We start from the raw sequence: 17,743 nt of genomic DNA, 5'->3' as shown, positions 1-17,743 counted from the left end.
GAATTACTTGTGTGGAGTGTGGGTCCGCCGGCGGATTAGGGAGAGCCTCTCCTAGGAAGAGTAAGAGATCCCGAGACGGGATCCTCCTGTTCGGGAGGCAGCTCCGCGGGCAGCCCCGCACTTTTCCTTCGGAAGTGCCAGCCAGCCTGGAAGAGTTTCGCCTCGGAGATGGGCTACTGGGAGCTACTCGGGGGATGCGGATTATGGCAGTTGCCGCCCTGCTGGCCCGGAGGATCGCAGGTCGAGGAGGCTCCTTCTAGACCAGAGGTCTCTAACTTTGGCGACTTTTAAGGCGTGTGGACTTCAACCCCCAGAATTCCCCAGCCAGGGAGTTGGACGTTCACATGTATTTGCTTCTAAATACTTTACTTCAGCCTAGCTGGCTGGGGGGATTCTGGGAGTTGAAGTCCGCAGGTTTTACGAGATTGGACGCTCCTGTTTCTAGGCGATGCGCGGGACGGCCGCGTCACAGAGTTGTGCTGGAGGATGGAACGAGGGGCTCTGCGCAGGCGCACCTCTTCCTCCTCCTTCTCAGCATGGGACCTCTGGGGCTTCGCGGGAGTTTCAGTCTCCAAGAGCGGGGCGCCTATTTACAGCTCCTAATGCCAATGGAAGTCTTACTCCGCCCCCGAGTATGTCTCGGCGATGCGTTAGGTGGGCTCAGATCTGCGTTAGATGGGCTCAGATCTGCGTTAGGTCTGCTTGATATCTGCCTTTCAAATAGGGGTCAAGGAAAGACCGGCTTTGCTACAGGAAATTGGGAGTCAATGGGAATGGCACCCCCACTAAATGCAGATGCACATTGATGGGCTGATGATGTGACCTCAAGTTGGTGTCAGTTTTTAACAACTGCACAGATAGGTTTTCTGGATAACTTTTGTCTCCAACCTGGTTCAGTAAAACCTCTGGTCACGAACGCTTCTGACCAAGACCAAATCAGGGTGTTTTTTGTAAGTGCCATAGTTCCTGTTGTTTGTTTACAAACAACAGCAACCCACGTGTGGCCACTGCATTAATTTTGCTTTCATTTTGGTTAGGTTTGGGGTCATGACCAAATTGGGTTGCGACCAAAGTTATGGAACAGATTATGGTTGTGACCAGAGGTTCTACTGTTGCCCCGAAGGTGCCTTTTAACTGGATTTTCTTTGCCTTCCTTCCAAATGGCGACTGGACTTTCCAAAAGTCCAGTTGCCTTTTGGAAAAGGGTTTTTTTTTAAAAAAAAAAACGTTTCACTTCTCATCCAAGGAGCTTTTTCGGGGGACTCCACCAGTCAATTACAATTAAGCTTCAGTTTTGGAAAAAGCACCTTTGGGACAACCATGACCTGGATGATTGAGAATCTCCATAGACCTGTGGCCTGATCCTTCAGATCTTCCAACTCGTTGCCACTGTAATGAAAACCATCCATCTTGCTGTTAATCATCTTCTTCTCTTTCCTTCCATCTTTACCAACAGAGGGCTTAGAGCTTTCTCCAGAGAGCTGGGTCTTGGCATGCCGTGCTTAAAAAAAACACATACTTGATTGTGAATGCAACAAATTGTTAAAAGGAGGCTTATTTACTTCTAAATATTTTATTCATTAAATGTGTATGCTGCCCATCTCTCTACCAAATGACTCTGGGCAATTTAAGTATATTAAAGCAGTTTGGACCATTCTAGTCCATTTGATATTATCTTTCTCTTGTGAGATCTTTCTTCAACCTGGTGATTGTTTGGAGCTCTTCTCGGGTATATGTGGAAGACTCAGATTAGGAAAGGCCATAGTAAGAGGAGAAAAGGGTAAATAGAGATAAAGGATGAATCACTTCCCGTGAGATGGGTGGCTATACACATTTGATTAATAAACAAAAATAAAGTTGAAAAAAATTGTAGAAGCTATGAAGGAACCTCATTTGACTATCATAGATGACCTCTTTCTCAGTAATTATGTGCATCATCACTCACAAATTGCCAACTTAAAATATATTGTTTGACCATAGAGTATAAAGCCTAAAACCTGTTCTCAGAATAGTACATGTGCTAATGTTGAAAAGGAAGAATGAAACAACCATGATCCTATTTGTAAGATATTCAAGGGAATAATGTAATATCTCACAACTAGGAGTTGTATCCTGCCCTATTGAATCCAAATGAGATCTTAATGTTTCTCCTGCTTCTTTATTATAAGGGTAAACTGAACGTCATGCTGATGAAGGGTGTTCAGATTTAATCATCTTTCAGTGGAATAACTTATTTTTAATATATAATACTCTCCATGATTACTAAATTGCATTTCAGACCCACTCTTCTATATATGTCTTTGTTTCAGAGTTCCTTTAAAGGAAGAAAAACATGGAAATGGCAACTGTAAGTAGTATAACTAATTTTTATTATACCAGATAGCTATACCTGTATGTAAGGATTTTTTTTAAAAAAAAATCTTTTGTGAGATCAATAATAATGAAGACACAATACAATGTTGTTATATATAGGATTGGAATTAGTATGTTTTTAACATACCTATTATAAAAATGTCACACATTGTTTTTTATTCAGATCTCTCAAGTATAATAAGAAAGCAATGCGTAAAATTGTTAATACTGTTTTTCTTCATGATGCATCTAAAAATAATTACCATCCTCTGTATTAATATAACAGCCCACTCTTGATGATGGGGGAAAATCCATCTTGTTTTTACTACAGCTTTTTTTTCACTCTTTATTTAAAAAACCCTTTATTTTTTTATGTGGCAATCAGAAGCATAGCTTGTGTTGTAATCTTCCACTCACAAGTTTTAATTAAGAAATGAAACTTGACTAAAGTTCCAATGACAAATGTATAAATAGAAATAATATGGTAGAAATATTAAGATCAGAACTTTACTTGATTGTCAGCCAAATGATGAATATTTGTCATTACAGTAAACTACACTGAGGTGGTACCAGTCACCTGAGCCTTATTGATTCAGTTCATGTTCAGATTAAAGAAAAAAAACAAGATATGTTTCCATTAGTTTGTGTCCTAATAATTTTCTGGCTTTGTTCTTATCAGACTTTTGAGTTTAGGAATATGTTTGATCAAGTTATGCAGGAGGCTGGGTTAAACTTTCTGCCAGTATAAAGAATGGTGGAATACTATAATCAACTTATAAAGTGGCCTGCCAGTTTAGTAATAAAAAATGTTCTATCTCCAGATAAACCAGTTTAACTAACTTGTCACCTATCCTATTTAATAACTTTGCCAGAGGAAGAACTGGCATAAAGCATGCATACATCTTTTTTAATTATGCTTTGTTTGCAGATAATTCCATCATTTTCATGAACAGGTATTCCATGCTTAACAACTGCCTTGTACAGCAGCCATTCACAGTTATGACAGTGATGAAAAATAACTTTACCATCAATCCTCACTTTTATGACTTTTGCAGCTCTGTAAAGCAAAGGAATGCTGAAGTAAGGACCATCACCTCTCACTTGGCAACCATTTCACTTAATGACCCAGTTGCCGGTTCCATTTATGGTTGCTAAATGAGTACTACCTATATGTGCTTTAATATAAACTTAGTATATACTTAGATGTACTAATTGTTTGGTAAATATTGTATAAAACTCCACATCTAAAATGTTAGTTTTTATTAATCCATTTCAAGTATTTTCTTTAATTGCTAATATAAGACATTAACAAGCAAAATTCAAGGATGTTGAATCCTTATTGTAACAGTTTCTTTGGAGAGAAGAAATGTCCCTTCTTCCCAAAGGTTTGTTAAATCTGAGAAGTATGTCATTGCATTCATTTCCATCATATGTGTAATGATCTCTCTCATCCAAAGTACTACAGATGTGGTGGACTCATCTGTTACTTCAGGGGAGTAGCCAGGAAGAAATTCCCTCCATCGCCTCTCTAATCCACTGGGAGCCAATTCAATCATTGTAACATGTTCCATGCCTGTACCAGCTGTTGTGGAACAATACTGTATGTGTTAAGTCATAGTTTTCATACACAACCTGTGCTGCCTTCAATTTTCTTTGTGTCCCCTTTAGGTTCTTTGTAACAGAGCTAGACTGGTGACATACCTGCCAGGATTCTATTCTTTGGTTAGAAGAGTTATAACTCCCAAGACTTTTTCCACAGCAGGATCCTCTGGCTCAGATGAGCCTTCTGTTGCTGCTGCACCTCCTGACATATGTAAGGAAAATTCCAATTTTCTCACATTAATGATCATTAAAGCCATATCTTTATAGCAAATATTTTCCCCCCTTCATTCCATCAAGTCTGTTCTTCGGAAACCGCCTGCACAAATCCCTGCAGTTTTCTTAGCAAGGTGTGTTTTTTTAGATGTGGTTTGCCATTGCCTCTTTCCTAAGACAAGAAAGTGAGTGGTCCAAGGTCATCCAGGTGGTTTTGTGCCCAAGGCGAGACTTGGATTCATGGTCTTGTGATTTCTAGCTTGATGCCTTAACCGCTATACCAAACTGGCATCATATATATATTTTAAGTCATCTGTGTCTTTTGATACTTTTAGCCTAACTTTAAGCATTTACTCAGAACTAACTTCCACTGAGATCAATGGGACACATTTTTTCAGCTTCTATTAATACACTTCCACTTTTAAGCTGCAACTTTCAAAAAGCAATGTCTTTCACTGCTGAAAACAAATTCTGTGTGTGGGTGCTTTACAGTGACACAAACTTAATTTTTCTTAGGTCCAAAAACTGTGTGGCCAGATGAAATGATGGGACCTTTTGGCCCCCAGGACCAAAGATTTCAGCTACCTGGTAATATAGGTTTTGACTGTCACCTAAGTGGGACGGCACTTCAGAAGACGAGACAAGTTCATAAAAAAGTGCCCGATCTATTAATGGAACCCTTGGCAAGTGAAAGGCATGAATTTGTGATGGCCCAGTATGTCAACGAGTTCCAGGTAAGTGTACAAGTCTCCTGGGAAGGTGAGATTCAAATCTAGAAATGTGTTCAATGCTTCCTTTGGTGGATGGCATAGGAAGTCCTAGATGCATCTTTAATGTAGAGTTCAACTTGCACAGTAATTTATCATCCACATGGCAATTGCTAGACCAGACATTCCTCGCAGAGTTCATGTGCAAGTCAAGAAGTAACTTTCTAGTGGATTCACTTTGATCACAATTTATCATTTGGAAGTTTTTCAGCCGTACAGATGAAACTCGAAAAATTAGAATATCGTGCAAAAGTTCATTTATTTCAGTAATGCAACTTAAAAGGTGAAACTAATATATGACATAAGACTCATTACATGCAAAGCAGGATAGTTCAAGCTGTGATTTGTCATAATTGTGATGATTATGGCGTACAGCTCATGAAAACCCCAAATCCACCATCTCAGAAAACTAGAATATTACATGCAATCAATAAAACAAGGATTGTACATAGAACAATATCAGACCTCTGAAAAGTATAAGCATGCATATGTACTCAGTACTTGGTTTGGGCCCCTTTTGCAGCAATTGCAATGGATTTGGGGTTTTCATGAGCTGTACGCCATAATCATCACAAGTATGACAAATCACAGCTTGAACTATCTTGCTTTGCATGTAATGAGTCCATCTCATATATCAGTTTCACTTTTTAAGTTGCATTACTGAAATAAATGCACTTTTGCACGATATTCTAATTTTTCGAGTTTCACCTGTATTTTCTAAATGTGTCTCACTGGCTAAAATCTAATTTTCTGAATAATGAATACTTAGCTGTTCACAAAAGCCAACAGAAGTCATGATGACCATGTTGTCTACTGGAGGGAATGGGAACAGGAAGCCAAAATCTGTAGCAGTAATTTACATATAGCAGTAAATGTGTCAATTATAAAGCAAAAAGGATATGAAGATGAGTTTTTCTGATAGAAAATAATATTTGTAGATTGTTCTAAAACTTACTGAGAAAAAAAATCTGAAGAGATGATTGTTAGACTCCATTTTAGAATATATATATTCTGACTGTCAATGCCAAAACTGATCCTGTCCTTTTGGAGATATAAGTGCCTTGGGTGATTTTTTAACCAAAAATTACTGATTATGCTAGAATAACTCTCTTATCTGTACATTATAGGAAAAGTTGTATTGATGGGTAAAGAATCCTGGGTTTGTTTGTTTTTTAGTATTCTTCCTTTTGCTGGGGAATGCATCACAAGGTTTTGAAGCAGAATTTGAAAAAACAGTCACTCTAAACAATCATTCCAGGAGCTGAAATGCCTTTATGGTTTATTTTTTTTAAAAATGCATGGGTTAGTGTTTCTTTATTTTACAAATGTATATGTTGCTGCAGTCTTGGAGTCTGGACAACAGTTAAGAAAAAAAAAATTACAAAACCATGAAAACATAAAAATCATGAGAAATTGAAACTATATACAGGTGGACTGTCACTGGTATGTTACGGCAGTGCCTTAAAGCCTGACAATAATTCAGATGTACTTCACATGCCTAGAAGTTAAATAATGTATTTTTTTTTTTGCAGAACCTTAGAATTCCAACAACTGGAACAAAAGACTAAAATAAATCTAACATTTTCTAATCAATAGTATTCATTAGGTTCAAAACGTACCTTTTTTTTTCCAGGGTAATAATGCTGTTCATAAACAAGATATTGCTGACGCCAAAAGTTACTTTGAAACTGCCAAAGTAGAATGTGTGATACAAACATGCCCAGAATTGTTGCGCAAAGGTATGGGTTTCTTGCACACACACCCATCCCTCCACAATGTTAATTATTTTTTTAAAAGTGTGTAAATCGTAGCTTGAAGAAAAACATGCACAGATTGACAGTTTAAGAAGTGTTTTGTATCTAGCATGGTAACTTGGTTAATTTTCTTGGGGTTTCAGGACATTCGAATCAATTTTACTTTTTTATTAACTTCCTTTTGCCTTCTTTTTAATCCTAGACCAGTTTTATATATGAGCAAAGTATTTAGTGCACCTGTTAAAGAATAGGCCTTTAGGAGCAAATGTCCCTTCCTCTTGGTTGTTAGAGGCTGACTACAGATAATCCTCAATGTACAGCGGGTTGCTTAGCAACCAAAGTTACAACCGAACCTCTCCCCCACAAAAAAGCTAGCTAAGATGGTTACACACACACACACACACACACACTCCATGGTCACATAACCACATTTTGGGCACTTGGCAAATAGTGTAGAAATAGTTCATGGAAAAGTTATTTAAAATATTTATATCTTATGTTTTATAGATTTTGAGTCAATGTTTCCAGATGTTGTTTCCAATAATATAACAGTACTAACGGTAACGCAGAAAACTGTAAACGATATGAGTGGGTGGAGTGAAGAGGTAGAAAATGAGCGAGAAGGCCTCATTGAAAATGTAAGTCACATTGGTTTAGGATGATCAGATGCAATTACTTTCCACTGTTTGTGTATGTGTGTGTGTGTGTGTGTGTGTGTTTATATGTGAGTGCCCAAATATATGCATACATTCCTAATTCAGTGTATTCTAAGAAAGTAAAGCATTATTTACAAATGTAAAGCATATTTGAAAGGACAGAGATTTTGTTAAATTGTAGAAGTCAAAAAGAAGCACCTAGATATGTCCACAGTCATCAAAAATCAAATTAAGTTCTGAAGAGGCATTATATTTTTTTAAACTGTTAACCAACTTCCTTTATATACATACATACTGTGTTTCCCTGAAAATAAAATAGGTCTTCTTTTCTTTTGACCCCCGAAATAAGCTTGGCCTTATTTTCGGGGAGGTCTTATTATTTTTGAGGTGCAAGAGGCAGTGAGTGTGGTCACCTCTTGGCTGCTGCTGTGTTGCAATATTTTCAGGGAGGGCTTATTTTTGGGAGAGGGCTTATTTTAGTGCATGCACTCAAAAGCCTGATTGGGCTTATTATCCAGGGAGGTCTTATTTTCAGGGAAACAGAATACATACATACATACATACATACATACATACATACATAAACACACACACATCTTTGTACCCATATCCATCTACACATACTATTAACTTTACATTAATTATGTCACTGATTTTTCACAAGAAAGTATTAATCTTAAAAAAAACTAGGCATACTTATTTTTAGAATGACATAATGACATTAATGTTTTCATTCTGTATAGTAAGTTAAGGGTTTCATCTGAAAGCTTGTTGGTACTTGCTTAAATAAAAACTACATTTAGCTCTGTCCATGTGCAAAATTGCCACTAGAGGTCATTCCTTTTCCGGGTTCCCTGTTAACCACTTTGGCTTTAAGCAGTTGGTAATTAAGTTCCAACAGATGTCAGTATTTACTGGTGGTATTCTCCATAAAATGTTATTTACTGAACATGTCTAGTTAAAAGAAAAGTTCACATTTTGAGGGTGTTGTTTTCCATTTCTGAATAATTGTAATGAAACAATAGCTTTTAGTTAACTGCTAGACATTTCATTTTAAAGCATTTGGAGCTGATTTCTGGCTTCTAGATAATGGATTCAGAAGAGTGACTCACTTAGGGGGAGAATTGCTGTCTGAATAAGTTGCATGGCTTTAATGGTTCCACATGAGCAAAGCAAGAATACTTTTACTGTATAACTTATAGTTTGAAAATTGATGGATTAAATATTATTAAAATGAACCGAGAGAGTTAAATTTAAAATACTGCATATATGTAGCTTGCGTATGTTTTTGTTGAAAACTACTGTTTTTAAACTTGTATAAGTATTGAGTACAACTCTTTTTTTTATAGAAGAATAATGTAACTTTAGATGTAATATTCATAGTAATTATTATAAGAATAATAAAAGCAACTTGGCAGATTGTATTCCTAATTACTGCTTAAAACTATTCTTCAACTTCCTTTGAATATACATAGTTTGTACATTGGCTAAGTAACACACAGTCACAATAGAAGGAGCAATCTGGAAGTATTAGCTCCAGATTGCTCCTTCTATTGTTCTATGATAAATTTCTAGCCATCATCATGCTTGAAACAATTCAGAATTCTTGATAATTTTATGGATTGTAAGTAGTATGATAACGCCAGGAAGAATATTCCATCTTTAACATATAGCAGAAGATTCAGAATAAGATCATTCAGGGTTTGCACTTTACTTGAGTGTCAATTTAAATGTATTTTAACTTAATTTGAGATAATAAGGCAAAGCTCAAGTATTGATTCTTTGAAGATGTTGCAAAAAAAAGAGAGAGAGAAAGCATTGAAAACAAGTTAAGCCTTAATTAGTATAATTTCCCATGCATTCCAACTGGGAAACAATGGTTTATTTCTGATTTTAAAATACTAGCTTGTTCTAAAACTGACAACTTGTACTTTACTGGGGGTTAGACAAAACAACGTTTTGTGTAGAGATTTGATTTTGAGTTTTTGCAATGCACATATATTTGGTTTAATAAGCCATGTGTTTGAAAGCTATCTAGATATAGTCAGCTTTTCATGAAATATATGTTCCTATGTGTTCTTTTTATTAGGCTTAATTTCAATATATATCATGCACCATAGTGCAAAAATTAATCGTAAATGGTATGAGCCTTAAACATGTTCATTGCAAATGGCTGAAGCCACTGCTAAATTTTACCATAATATTTTACATTAGATATTCTTTGTGGTTTAGGGAAAACATCCCTTTTTCCTACATAGTTATAGGTCCCTTTGGTTTTGGCTTCTCTGAATTGATACAATATACTTTGGAGTAAGATATTACTTCTGCATGTACTCAGAAATTTATTTATTTATTCATTCATTCATTCAATTTAATTTACTTGATAAGAGTTTAGAAAGCTTCCTTACTAGCTTTTAAACCTTAAATTGTACTAGCTTTTTTATTTTCTGATCAAGGCAAAACAATGAATTAACATGAGAAAAGTAGATAATGTGTGGTTATTTCATTTTAATTTTAGATGCTGTGAAATTTAGAGAACATTACAATTCAAGTGAGCAATGAAAGTAATCATATTACACAGAACCCCGTGAAGTATTAACTCTATTGACTAGCACCAAGATATCCTTATAGACTTTACGTGACCCCAATATAGCTTAATAGTGTTAATCCTGTTGGTAAAGTTATTCAAGTCGATCAGCTGAAGTTCTGAGCATTTGCTCTTTGATTTTGAAGTGAATTTGTGCTTGATATTTTGCATTTTTCTATTTTCTCTCTTCTTAGTTTATCAATGGTGCTAAGGAAATTTGCTACGCTTTGTGTTCTGAAGGCTACTGGGCAGACTTTATTGATCCGACATCAGGATTAGCAGTAAGTATTTATGTTAAAATGTAGAAAGTAGAGGTGTATCTTGCTCAGACTTAGGCAAACTAGCAGTAGAGTATAAATCCTCCATCAGTTGTTTGTTCTTGCTGATTGCCATTAAAGGACTAAATTGTTTTTGTTTAATAAGTATTGGCATGGTATTTTCTATCTATCAATGTAGGAATTCAGGGTGTTGCACATAGTTTTTCCTGTTTCATACTTAGTGATACAAGAGCTTTTTGAGGTACAGGCAGTCCTTGTTAATGACCACTCAAAGTTCTGGCGGTGCTGAATAAGTGGAACTCAACGACCAGCCTTTAGAGTTCTGGCTGTCCCCAACACATCCATGGTCATGCGATTGTAATCCCGGCAGTTAGTAATCTGCTCACAGTTATAGCAATAGCACTTAGACTCTTTTACCATTTCACAGTGCTTTACAGCCCGCACTAAGCAGTTTTCAGAGTCAGCATACTACCCCCAACAATCTGAGTCCTCATTTTACCAACCTCAGAAGGCTGAGTCAACCTTGAGCCAGTAGGAATCGAACTGCTGAGAGCTGGCAGTCAGCAGGAGTAGCCTGCAGTACTGCATTCTAACCATTGCGCCACCATGGTTTTGGTGTATTTTTGAGGTTTAATGACTAATAACACCATCTTTTTTAGAGTAGTACCATAAAATTATATATCAATGGAAAGATACTTTAATCAAGAATGTAATGCAACAAAGTTTGTTCAATTATCTGTATTCTATGAAACGTTATAGCCAAATAACCAGAAAAAGGAAGCACAACTTGCTTAGGTTGATGTCAGGTAGCTTTCCTTCATCTGATTGTAGCCAATGAGCATGAATATTCAGAGAGCCAGTCAGGTGTCATCTTGGTTTGGCAATGAGCCAATCAGATCACAGTAGGATTCAGTTATTGATGTCTTGTATTGAAGCTGAGAGGAGGACATTTTCCAATGTGTTATACGATCGCTATCAAGTTGGTTGGATTTTTTTGTCTTCCTTCATTTAGTGAGCTTGTAAAACATAATAAAATTAAAGTAATGGTGCAAAGAGTTGACTGGTCGCCCAGAAAGCAATGTAAAATAGTATTATTAAGTGAACAAGGCTACAGTTATAAAGAAATTAGAAGAAAAAATGGTGGAAACGTAACCAAAGGTGGCCTTTCTAAGTTTTTGAAGTGGTATAAAAAGACTCAGCTACTACAAAACTACTACAAGGCAGGAAAAGGTGCACGACAGCAAGTGATGATAGAAGAATTAAGAGACTGTGCCTATGTGACAGAAGAAAATCATCTGGGTGTATACAAGATGAAATGGCGCAATGCAATGTGAAGTTGAGTGCAAGGACTGTTCGGCACAGACTATGGGAATTTGGCCCAAAAATCTAAAATTCCATGAATGAAGCCACCTTTATCTCGAATCCTTCATAAAAGTTATTGCATTACATTCTTGATCAAATTATCTTTCCATTGATATATAATTTTATGGTACTGCTCCAAAAAAACTGATGTTATTTGCCATCAATCCTCAAAAATACTGTACACTTTTCCCAAAACGTTTCCACAATTTTGGCCACCACTATAGATCTGTTTTGTTAATGTGGAAATTAAGAGCATAGTATTGCTGATAATAATTGCACATCAATTCATTCAGATAATGCCTCATAGAAATAAAAAATACTACGTGCATTTACTTAAGCAGGAATTTAATCAAATCAACTGTTATAATACTCGACGTTTCATTCTTTTTCTCTCCTTTCAGTTCTTTGGCCCTTACACAAACAACACTCTTTTTGAAACTGATGAACGCTATCACCAGTTAGGATTTCTTGTGGAAGACCTAGGCTGCTGTAAAGTTATTCGGCATAATCTATGGGGAACTCACGTTCTAGTTGGAAGCGTATTTACCAATGCTACCCCGGACAGCCCTATCATGAAGAAACTGCGTGGGAATTAATAGCACCTTTTCACTTAGAAGTTGGCTAATAAACATTGTTAGCGGTAGATAGATGAAGTAATGCTGATTTATAGATAGGAAAAGTTCTATTATTTATTCTAGGTTTTGTAGTATATGATTTATATACCAATGCAACATTTTATTTTTGAGATCGTATGTGTGTGCATGAATGTGTACACACACACACACACACACACACACAAACACATGTCTCTGAAATCCTGAGTTCATTCTTGGAAAGGAAATGAAATGCCCTCAGCAGTTTTATTTGAGAGTACAAATCCTCAACACTCTCACCTTACTTTGGTTACACATCTTTGGATATAATGTTGAAGAAGGAAAATGTGGTTGCACAATTATCTCAGCAAAAGAAAATAACAAACTCAACTATCTTAATTTTTACCAGAACCAGTATTATATGTTGTTTGAATATTACCAAAATCGCTCAACTTGATTATTGAAAAATTGTGATTCACTTGGATTCTCTTGCAACTGACGATAAAACATAAAGCAACACAACACTATTGTGTGTTAACATGCAAAGTTGGAGGTGCAGTTCAACCTCTTGAATCTAGCTTGTCACCTTCTGGTTCACTCCTTCAATACAAGTATACCTTGAATTCTTTTAGCAAATAATTATCATCTCTTGAGGTGTTACAGGAGCTCACAGACGGCTGTTTTGTGTCTCTAAGTACATGGCACGTTGAAATTACTCAACACATCAGTTTATGTTGAATATCTCTAGTAGTAGGGTGTCTCAAGGTTAACCTTAACTGGATTTGGATTGTTGTATCAGTTGAATGCAACAGCTGTCAGTGAGTTTCCACAATAATTCATGGTTACATTGATGATTTTGAGATTCTCCAACCTGGCTGGAGAGTGATGTATAATATCAATCTTTGTATATGTGTAAATGTATCATTTGAATTTTTTTCTCTGTGATTTTGTTTACAATAGTTGAAGATGCTACATATGAACAAACACTTCTATAGGCCTGTGATGGCAAACTTATGGCATGTGCGCCAGATGTGGCACGCAGAGCCGTCTCTGTGGGCAGGCACGCCGCCTGCTGCTCTTCTGGTTTTCAGCGTGCATGCTGGTCTTCGCGGGTGCCGGAGTTCTGGAAAACGACCTGAAAATGGCCCGAGAAACGACCAAAAAATAGGGTGTTCTTTGGGCCATTCTCCGGGCCATTTTTGGGTCATTTTCAGGCCGTTTTTCAGGTCACTTTATGCCCGAAACACAGGCTGTTTTCAGGCCGTTTTGGGGGCCAAAAATGACCCGAAAAATGGCCAAACGCAGGCATGCTCACGCCGGCTAGCTGATCTTCAGGTTGCCAGCGCTTCGCCACATGCACGCATGTTCCAGTTTGGGCACTCGGTGCTGAAAAGGTTCATCACTGCAATAGGCTAAAGCTTGGTTTATGGATGCTGTAAAATAAGGAAACAGTGAATGATCTGATTGTACATTTGATATTGAAAATGAGGACTACAATATTTTAAATGCATCTACAAACTCTGTGGAAGAACAAGCAACTTCCACATGCGGCAGATCTTTCCTGCCTGACTTCCTTCACACCTTCGAAGAGTGAAGCTAGGTTGAAGAAGTTTATTCCCTGTCAAGAGGCCATTCCAATAATGGGGTGGAGGAATCTTTCTTGTGCCCTCTTGGTTAAGGAGAAAAAACAAACCGGAAAATAGAATTTGTTTCCGTGAAATTCTTACATGGGAAGATTTTAATTTTCTGTCAGCCCACTCAAATGGCAGCGTCTTTGTTCACTTCATTTTGCTGAGTGCCTCAACCTGCCTTCAATTTCTTTGCAAGCAGTTGTAGTAAAATTGTTCCAGATGTTGCATTACAAATAGTTTAAATTAGTTTGGCATCTTTTAAACCACATTCGAGGGCAGATGTGTATTGTTACTGATTGTAGCATTGTGGGAAGCTGACCTTAGGAGCAGGGGTACTTGCAATTCTGCTCATTTGCCTTTAAGGGTGTAAAGGCTCTGCAGGAAGGAAAGATCTGGAGTTTTTTCTTACTTTTCTTTTATATTTATGTGGATAAGAGAGACAAGAAAGGGAAAGATATCACATATCAAATCAGTTGCCAGAAGATGATCAGGAAAAAGCAGAACTTTGCCAAAATCAAATTTTTGAAGCTACCTGTTTCTTGAGATAAACTTTTATTTATTTTTATTTTATTTTAGAACTATTGGTAGGCTGCTATTGAGACAGCTTCATGAATTGTAAATTTAGGTATAATTTGAAATCTGCTATATGTACACCTATTTTTATACTGAATAAATGTTGGAACAAAAAAACATGTAAATATTCATTAGTCCTGACATAATTTCTAAGATGTATATTGGAACTAATTTAAAGAATAAACTGGGAATTCAATATTGTGGGCATAATGTTGTTATTTTAATTATCGTGTTAACAATTTTTAATGCTGCCAGTATGATTGTGATATTATAGGAAAGAGAAGTAACTGAAGTATAAATTAATTGTCGCTCTTTTTTTCAAAACCAGCAATTCTTCCTGTAACCATTTATCACTAAAACTGTTTTAAAGTATTGTCTTATCTTTCTCATCTATGTTAGAGGGGCTGTTTTATGAATGATTGAATGAAAGTGTGTTGTATCCTCGACTTACAACAATTCATTTAGTGACAGTCCAAAGTTACAATGGCACTGATAAAAGTGACATGACCAGTTTTCACACACACAACCATTGTAGCATCCCCCACGGTCACATAATTTACGTGCAGTTTCTTAATAGAAAAAGAAGAGAAAATTATGGAATAATTTGTCAATCGGTCAATTTTATTTTAATCACAGAACAAGAGTAGAATTAATAATTATTTTAAAATAGAAGTTTTTTAAAAAATATATCAATAAAATAAGTTAAAGATAAAATTATTAACATACAATTAGAGAGCATGGGAATTAAAATGAGAATTCTATAAAATCACAAGTAGTTTTACATTAATAATTTAAATGCTATAAGCTTTTAAATAACTGTAAAAGGACATAAGTGGTACTAGAATTTCTAAAACACTATGAGAATGTCCAATTATGCTACATTATATGAAGTCTAATGCTTCCTGAAGCTCTGCTAAGGTTTGTTGGGATTAAGACAGTTATAGTCCAGCCAGTTTTAACAAAGAAATAGCAAAATAAAAGAGAGAATAATATATGTATATATAAAAGAAAGAGGAAAAAATGGGGGAGGAAAGAAAGGGAGTGAAAGAAAAAAAATCTACTGAATTATAGAAACCTAGTTAAGGCTCAGTAACACTTCACTTGGATGAATTCTTCATGTTTAAATCATAGTTCTGACATAGATTTGGTCTATTGTCTGAAAAAAACCTGCATCCCATTTTTTTTCAGATAACTGGTTGGCAAGGGACTAGGGCAACCAGCCTCCAGACTGCCCAGGTATTGGGTTATATACATGGGGTAATGCATGCATCTCAGATTTCTATTTTTAAAAAAGGCAATGCAGCAACACATAATCAATTTCCCATTCACCTGGGAGGGTAGAACATTGCAGTGAGCAAGAGTGAAACCTCTTCTGGTGTTTGGGGACAATGATGTAGAGATACAGGTAGTCCTTGATTTACACTCATTTGGTGACTGAAGTTCCAACGGCACTTAAAAAAATGACTTGCAACCGTTTTTCTCACAACCATTGTAGCATCCCCATAATCGTGACCAAAATCTAGTATCTACAATAGTATCCTTGATGAGTTAATGAGCCACGTTGACCTTGGCTGTAAGAGATGATGTTGGTGGTCTTTCTTGGTTCTTGGAGAATGTCAAGATCTGGCTGGCACAAAACAAGTCCAAGCTTCCCTTCACACTTGCATAGTTGATAAAAAGAAAACTTAGGTTCTTACCATGCCTTGTTGGTTAATTAGTTTTTTTATGAAATGCATCTCCTTAACTCATCCAGGCATAAGTGGATTTATACATATATGACAGATATTTTGATTATTGTCATTTCCCATTATGGTGAGGTCCTCTTGTAAAGAAATATCAATATAGGTTTTTCATTTTTGAACCATGAGGAATCTCACCTTGTTTCATATTCTTTTCAGTGTTCACTTGAACAATCACTCATGCCTGCCAGACCACACCTAATGAAATATTAATACTCTTAACCTTTCGTTAGCCTTTAAAATACAGCGATAAATCAAAATGCTTTGGACAAAAGTGTGCCTTCAAATTAATATATTCTGGGCAATCACACTGGTGTTAGAATTTGGTCCTATCACCTACTGATATAGTGCATAGATCCTAACAAGAGCTTAGGTGAGGTAGGTAGAAGATATACTGTTCGTCGGATAGTGAAATTTGTAATTGAAATTCAAAAAAGTCCACCAATTTTCTAGTAAATGCCATGAAAAATTTTACTGTTCAGTTCAAGTGGTATTATCTTCTCTTTTTTTTAGAAAAATGCAAAATATAATTTGCATGTCTGGTTTTTTTAATAACTATAGACTTGCAAAGAGTGGATATTGTCATATATGTTCCAAACTCTTAACGCAGGAAAATAAAACATGATTTTACTTGGGAAAAAAGTTTCCTCGGTTGCAAAGTGCCTCTAGCCCTACTACCTCTGAAAAGAAAGATGATCTAATATGCAAAGTATACACAATACAACATAAATTAGGCACTATAGATCACGAGTTAATAGCCTGAAAGGCATGGATGGTGATGTGTCATGAAGTCTTCAAACCTTCTACTTGAATTTGTAAATATTTTGGATCAACTGCTGGACAGTACTCATGTCTGTAGTCACAGTAAGCTAACTATGCTATGGAATATTGGAGTAACTTTGTCATTATTTTATGGAAGGGATCCCTTCAAAGACTAATGCTCTCATGAGCTAAAGCCAGTGAAGCAGGAACCAGCACATTTCAGACATTTCCTCTTATTTCAAGGCTGGGAAACAAATCACCATTAACTTGAAAAAAGCCTAAGATTTAAAACCTGGGGCCCGCATATACGAACATAGGACACAAATTCTATTTTCTGCAATGGTCAGATATTCTGTGTATGTACAGTTTTCTTCTTGCAATTCATCTCATTGTGCTGAGCCTGTAAAGATTCCGCCATTACCTAATCCTTGAATGCAGCGTTGAATTTCTAAAAGAGATTCATAGTCATGACAAGTTTGAAATCTGACAGGCACCCATCATATGTCTTTTTGACAGCATCTGAAAGTCAGAAAGTCTTTTACTAATTTCCAGAGGACCTGCCACAAGCCCACCTTACATGAAGATCAATTCCTTATTGAGCTACTTATACTCTTTCATCACAATAAAGACAACAGCTTGTTTTCTCTGCTGTTTACACTGAATTAACTCTACTGTTATGCACAGGTTCTGCCTCTGTATAATGAGAGGGGAAGGAACCAGTGGTGGCGGCGGTGGCTGGAGGCTCCGCCCACCTGCCCCAATGTAATGCACAACCTTCTGCACATTAGCGAGCGCGCTCACATTTGCAAACCGGTAGCGAAGGGAAGTGAATCTCACCACTGGGAGGAATGTAATGGAATTGAGACCCATTGGC

The 17,743-nt window shown here is 36.5% G+C and overlaps 1 protein-coding gene across 5 annotated transcripts in view; it reads left to right on the top strand.

Moving 5' to 3' along the window:
* MMADHC (metabolism of cobalamin associated D) overlaps nt 1-14,564 on the top strand; it is a 15,065-nt gene extending 501 nt beyond the window's left edge. For 2 of the 5 annotated variants that reach the window (XM_081945070.1, XM_081945071.1), the window contains exons 2-8: nt 2,310-2,347; nt 4,021-4,165; nt 4,684-4,901; nt 6,568-6,673; nt 7,196-7,326; nt 10,126-10,212; nt 11,973-14,564. In XM_081945070.1, coding sequence (XP_081801196.1) covers nt 2,333-2,347; nt 4,021-4,165; nt 4,684-4,901; nt 6,568-6,673; nt 7,196-7,326; nt 10,126-10,212; nt 11,973-12,167 — 897 coding nt within the window. In that variant the 5' untranslated portion in view covers nt 2,310-2,332 and the 3' untranslated portion in view covers nt 12,168-14,564. Of the gene's footprint in view, nt 1-587; nt 655-2,309; nt 2,348-3,280; nt 3,433-4,020; nt 4,166-4,683; nt 4,902-6,567; nt 6,674-7,195; nt 7,327-10,125; nt 10,213-11,972 lie in introns of those variants that run through there. The other 3 variants (XM_081945069.1, XM_081945073.1, XM_081945072.1) reach the window with 3 other exon arrangements.
* The last annotated feature ends 3,179 nt before the right edge of the window (nt 14,565-17,743 follow it).

This window comes from Natrix helvetica, assembly GCF_964273705.1.
Source record: "Natrix helvetica genome assembly, chromosome: 1".
Classification (NCBI taxonomy): domain Eukaryota; kingdom Metazoa; phylum Chordata; class Lepidosauria; order Squamata; family Natricidae; genus Natrix; species Natrix helvetica.
This window is presented reverse-complemented; position numbering and strand designations above follow the sequence as displayed.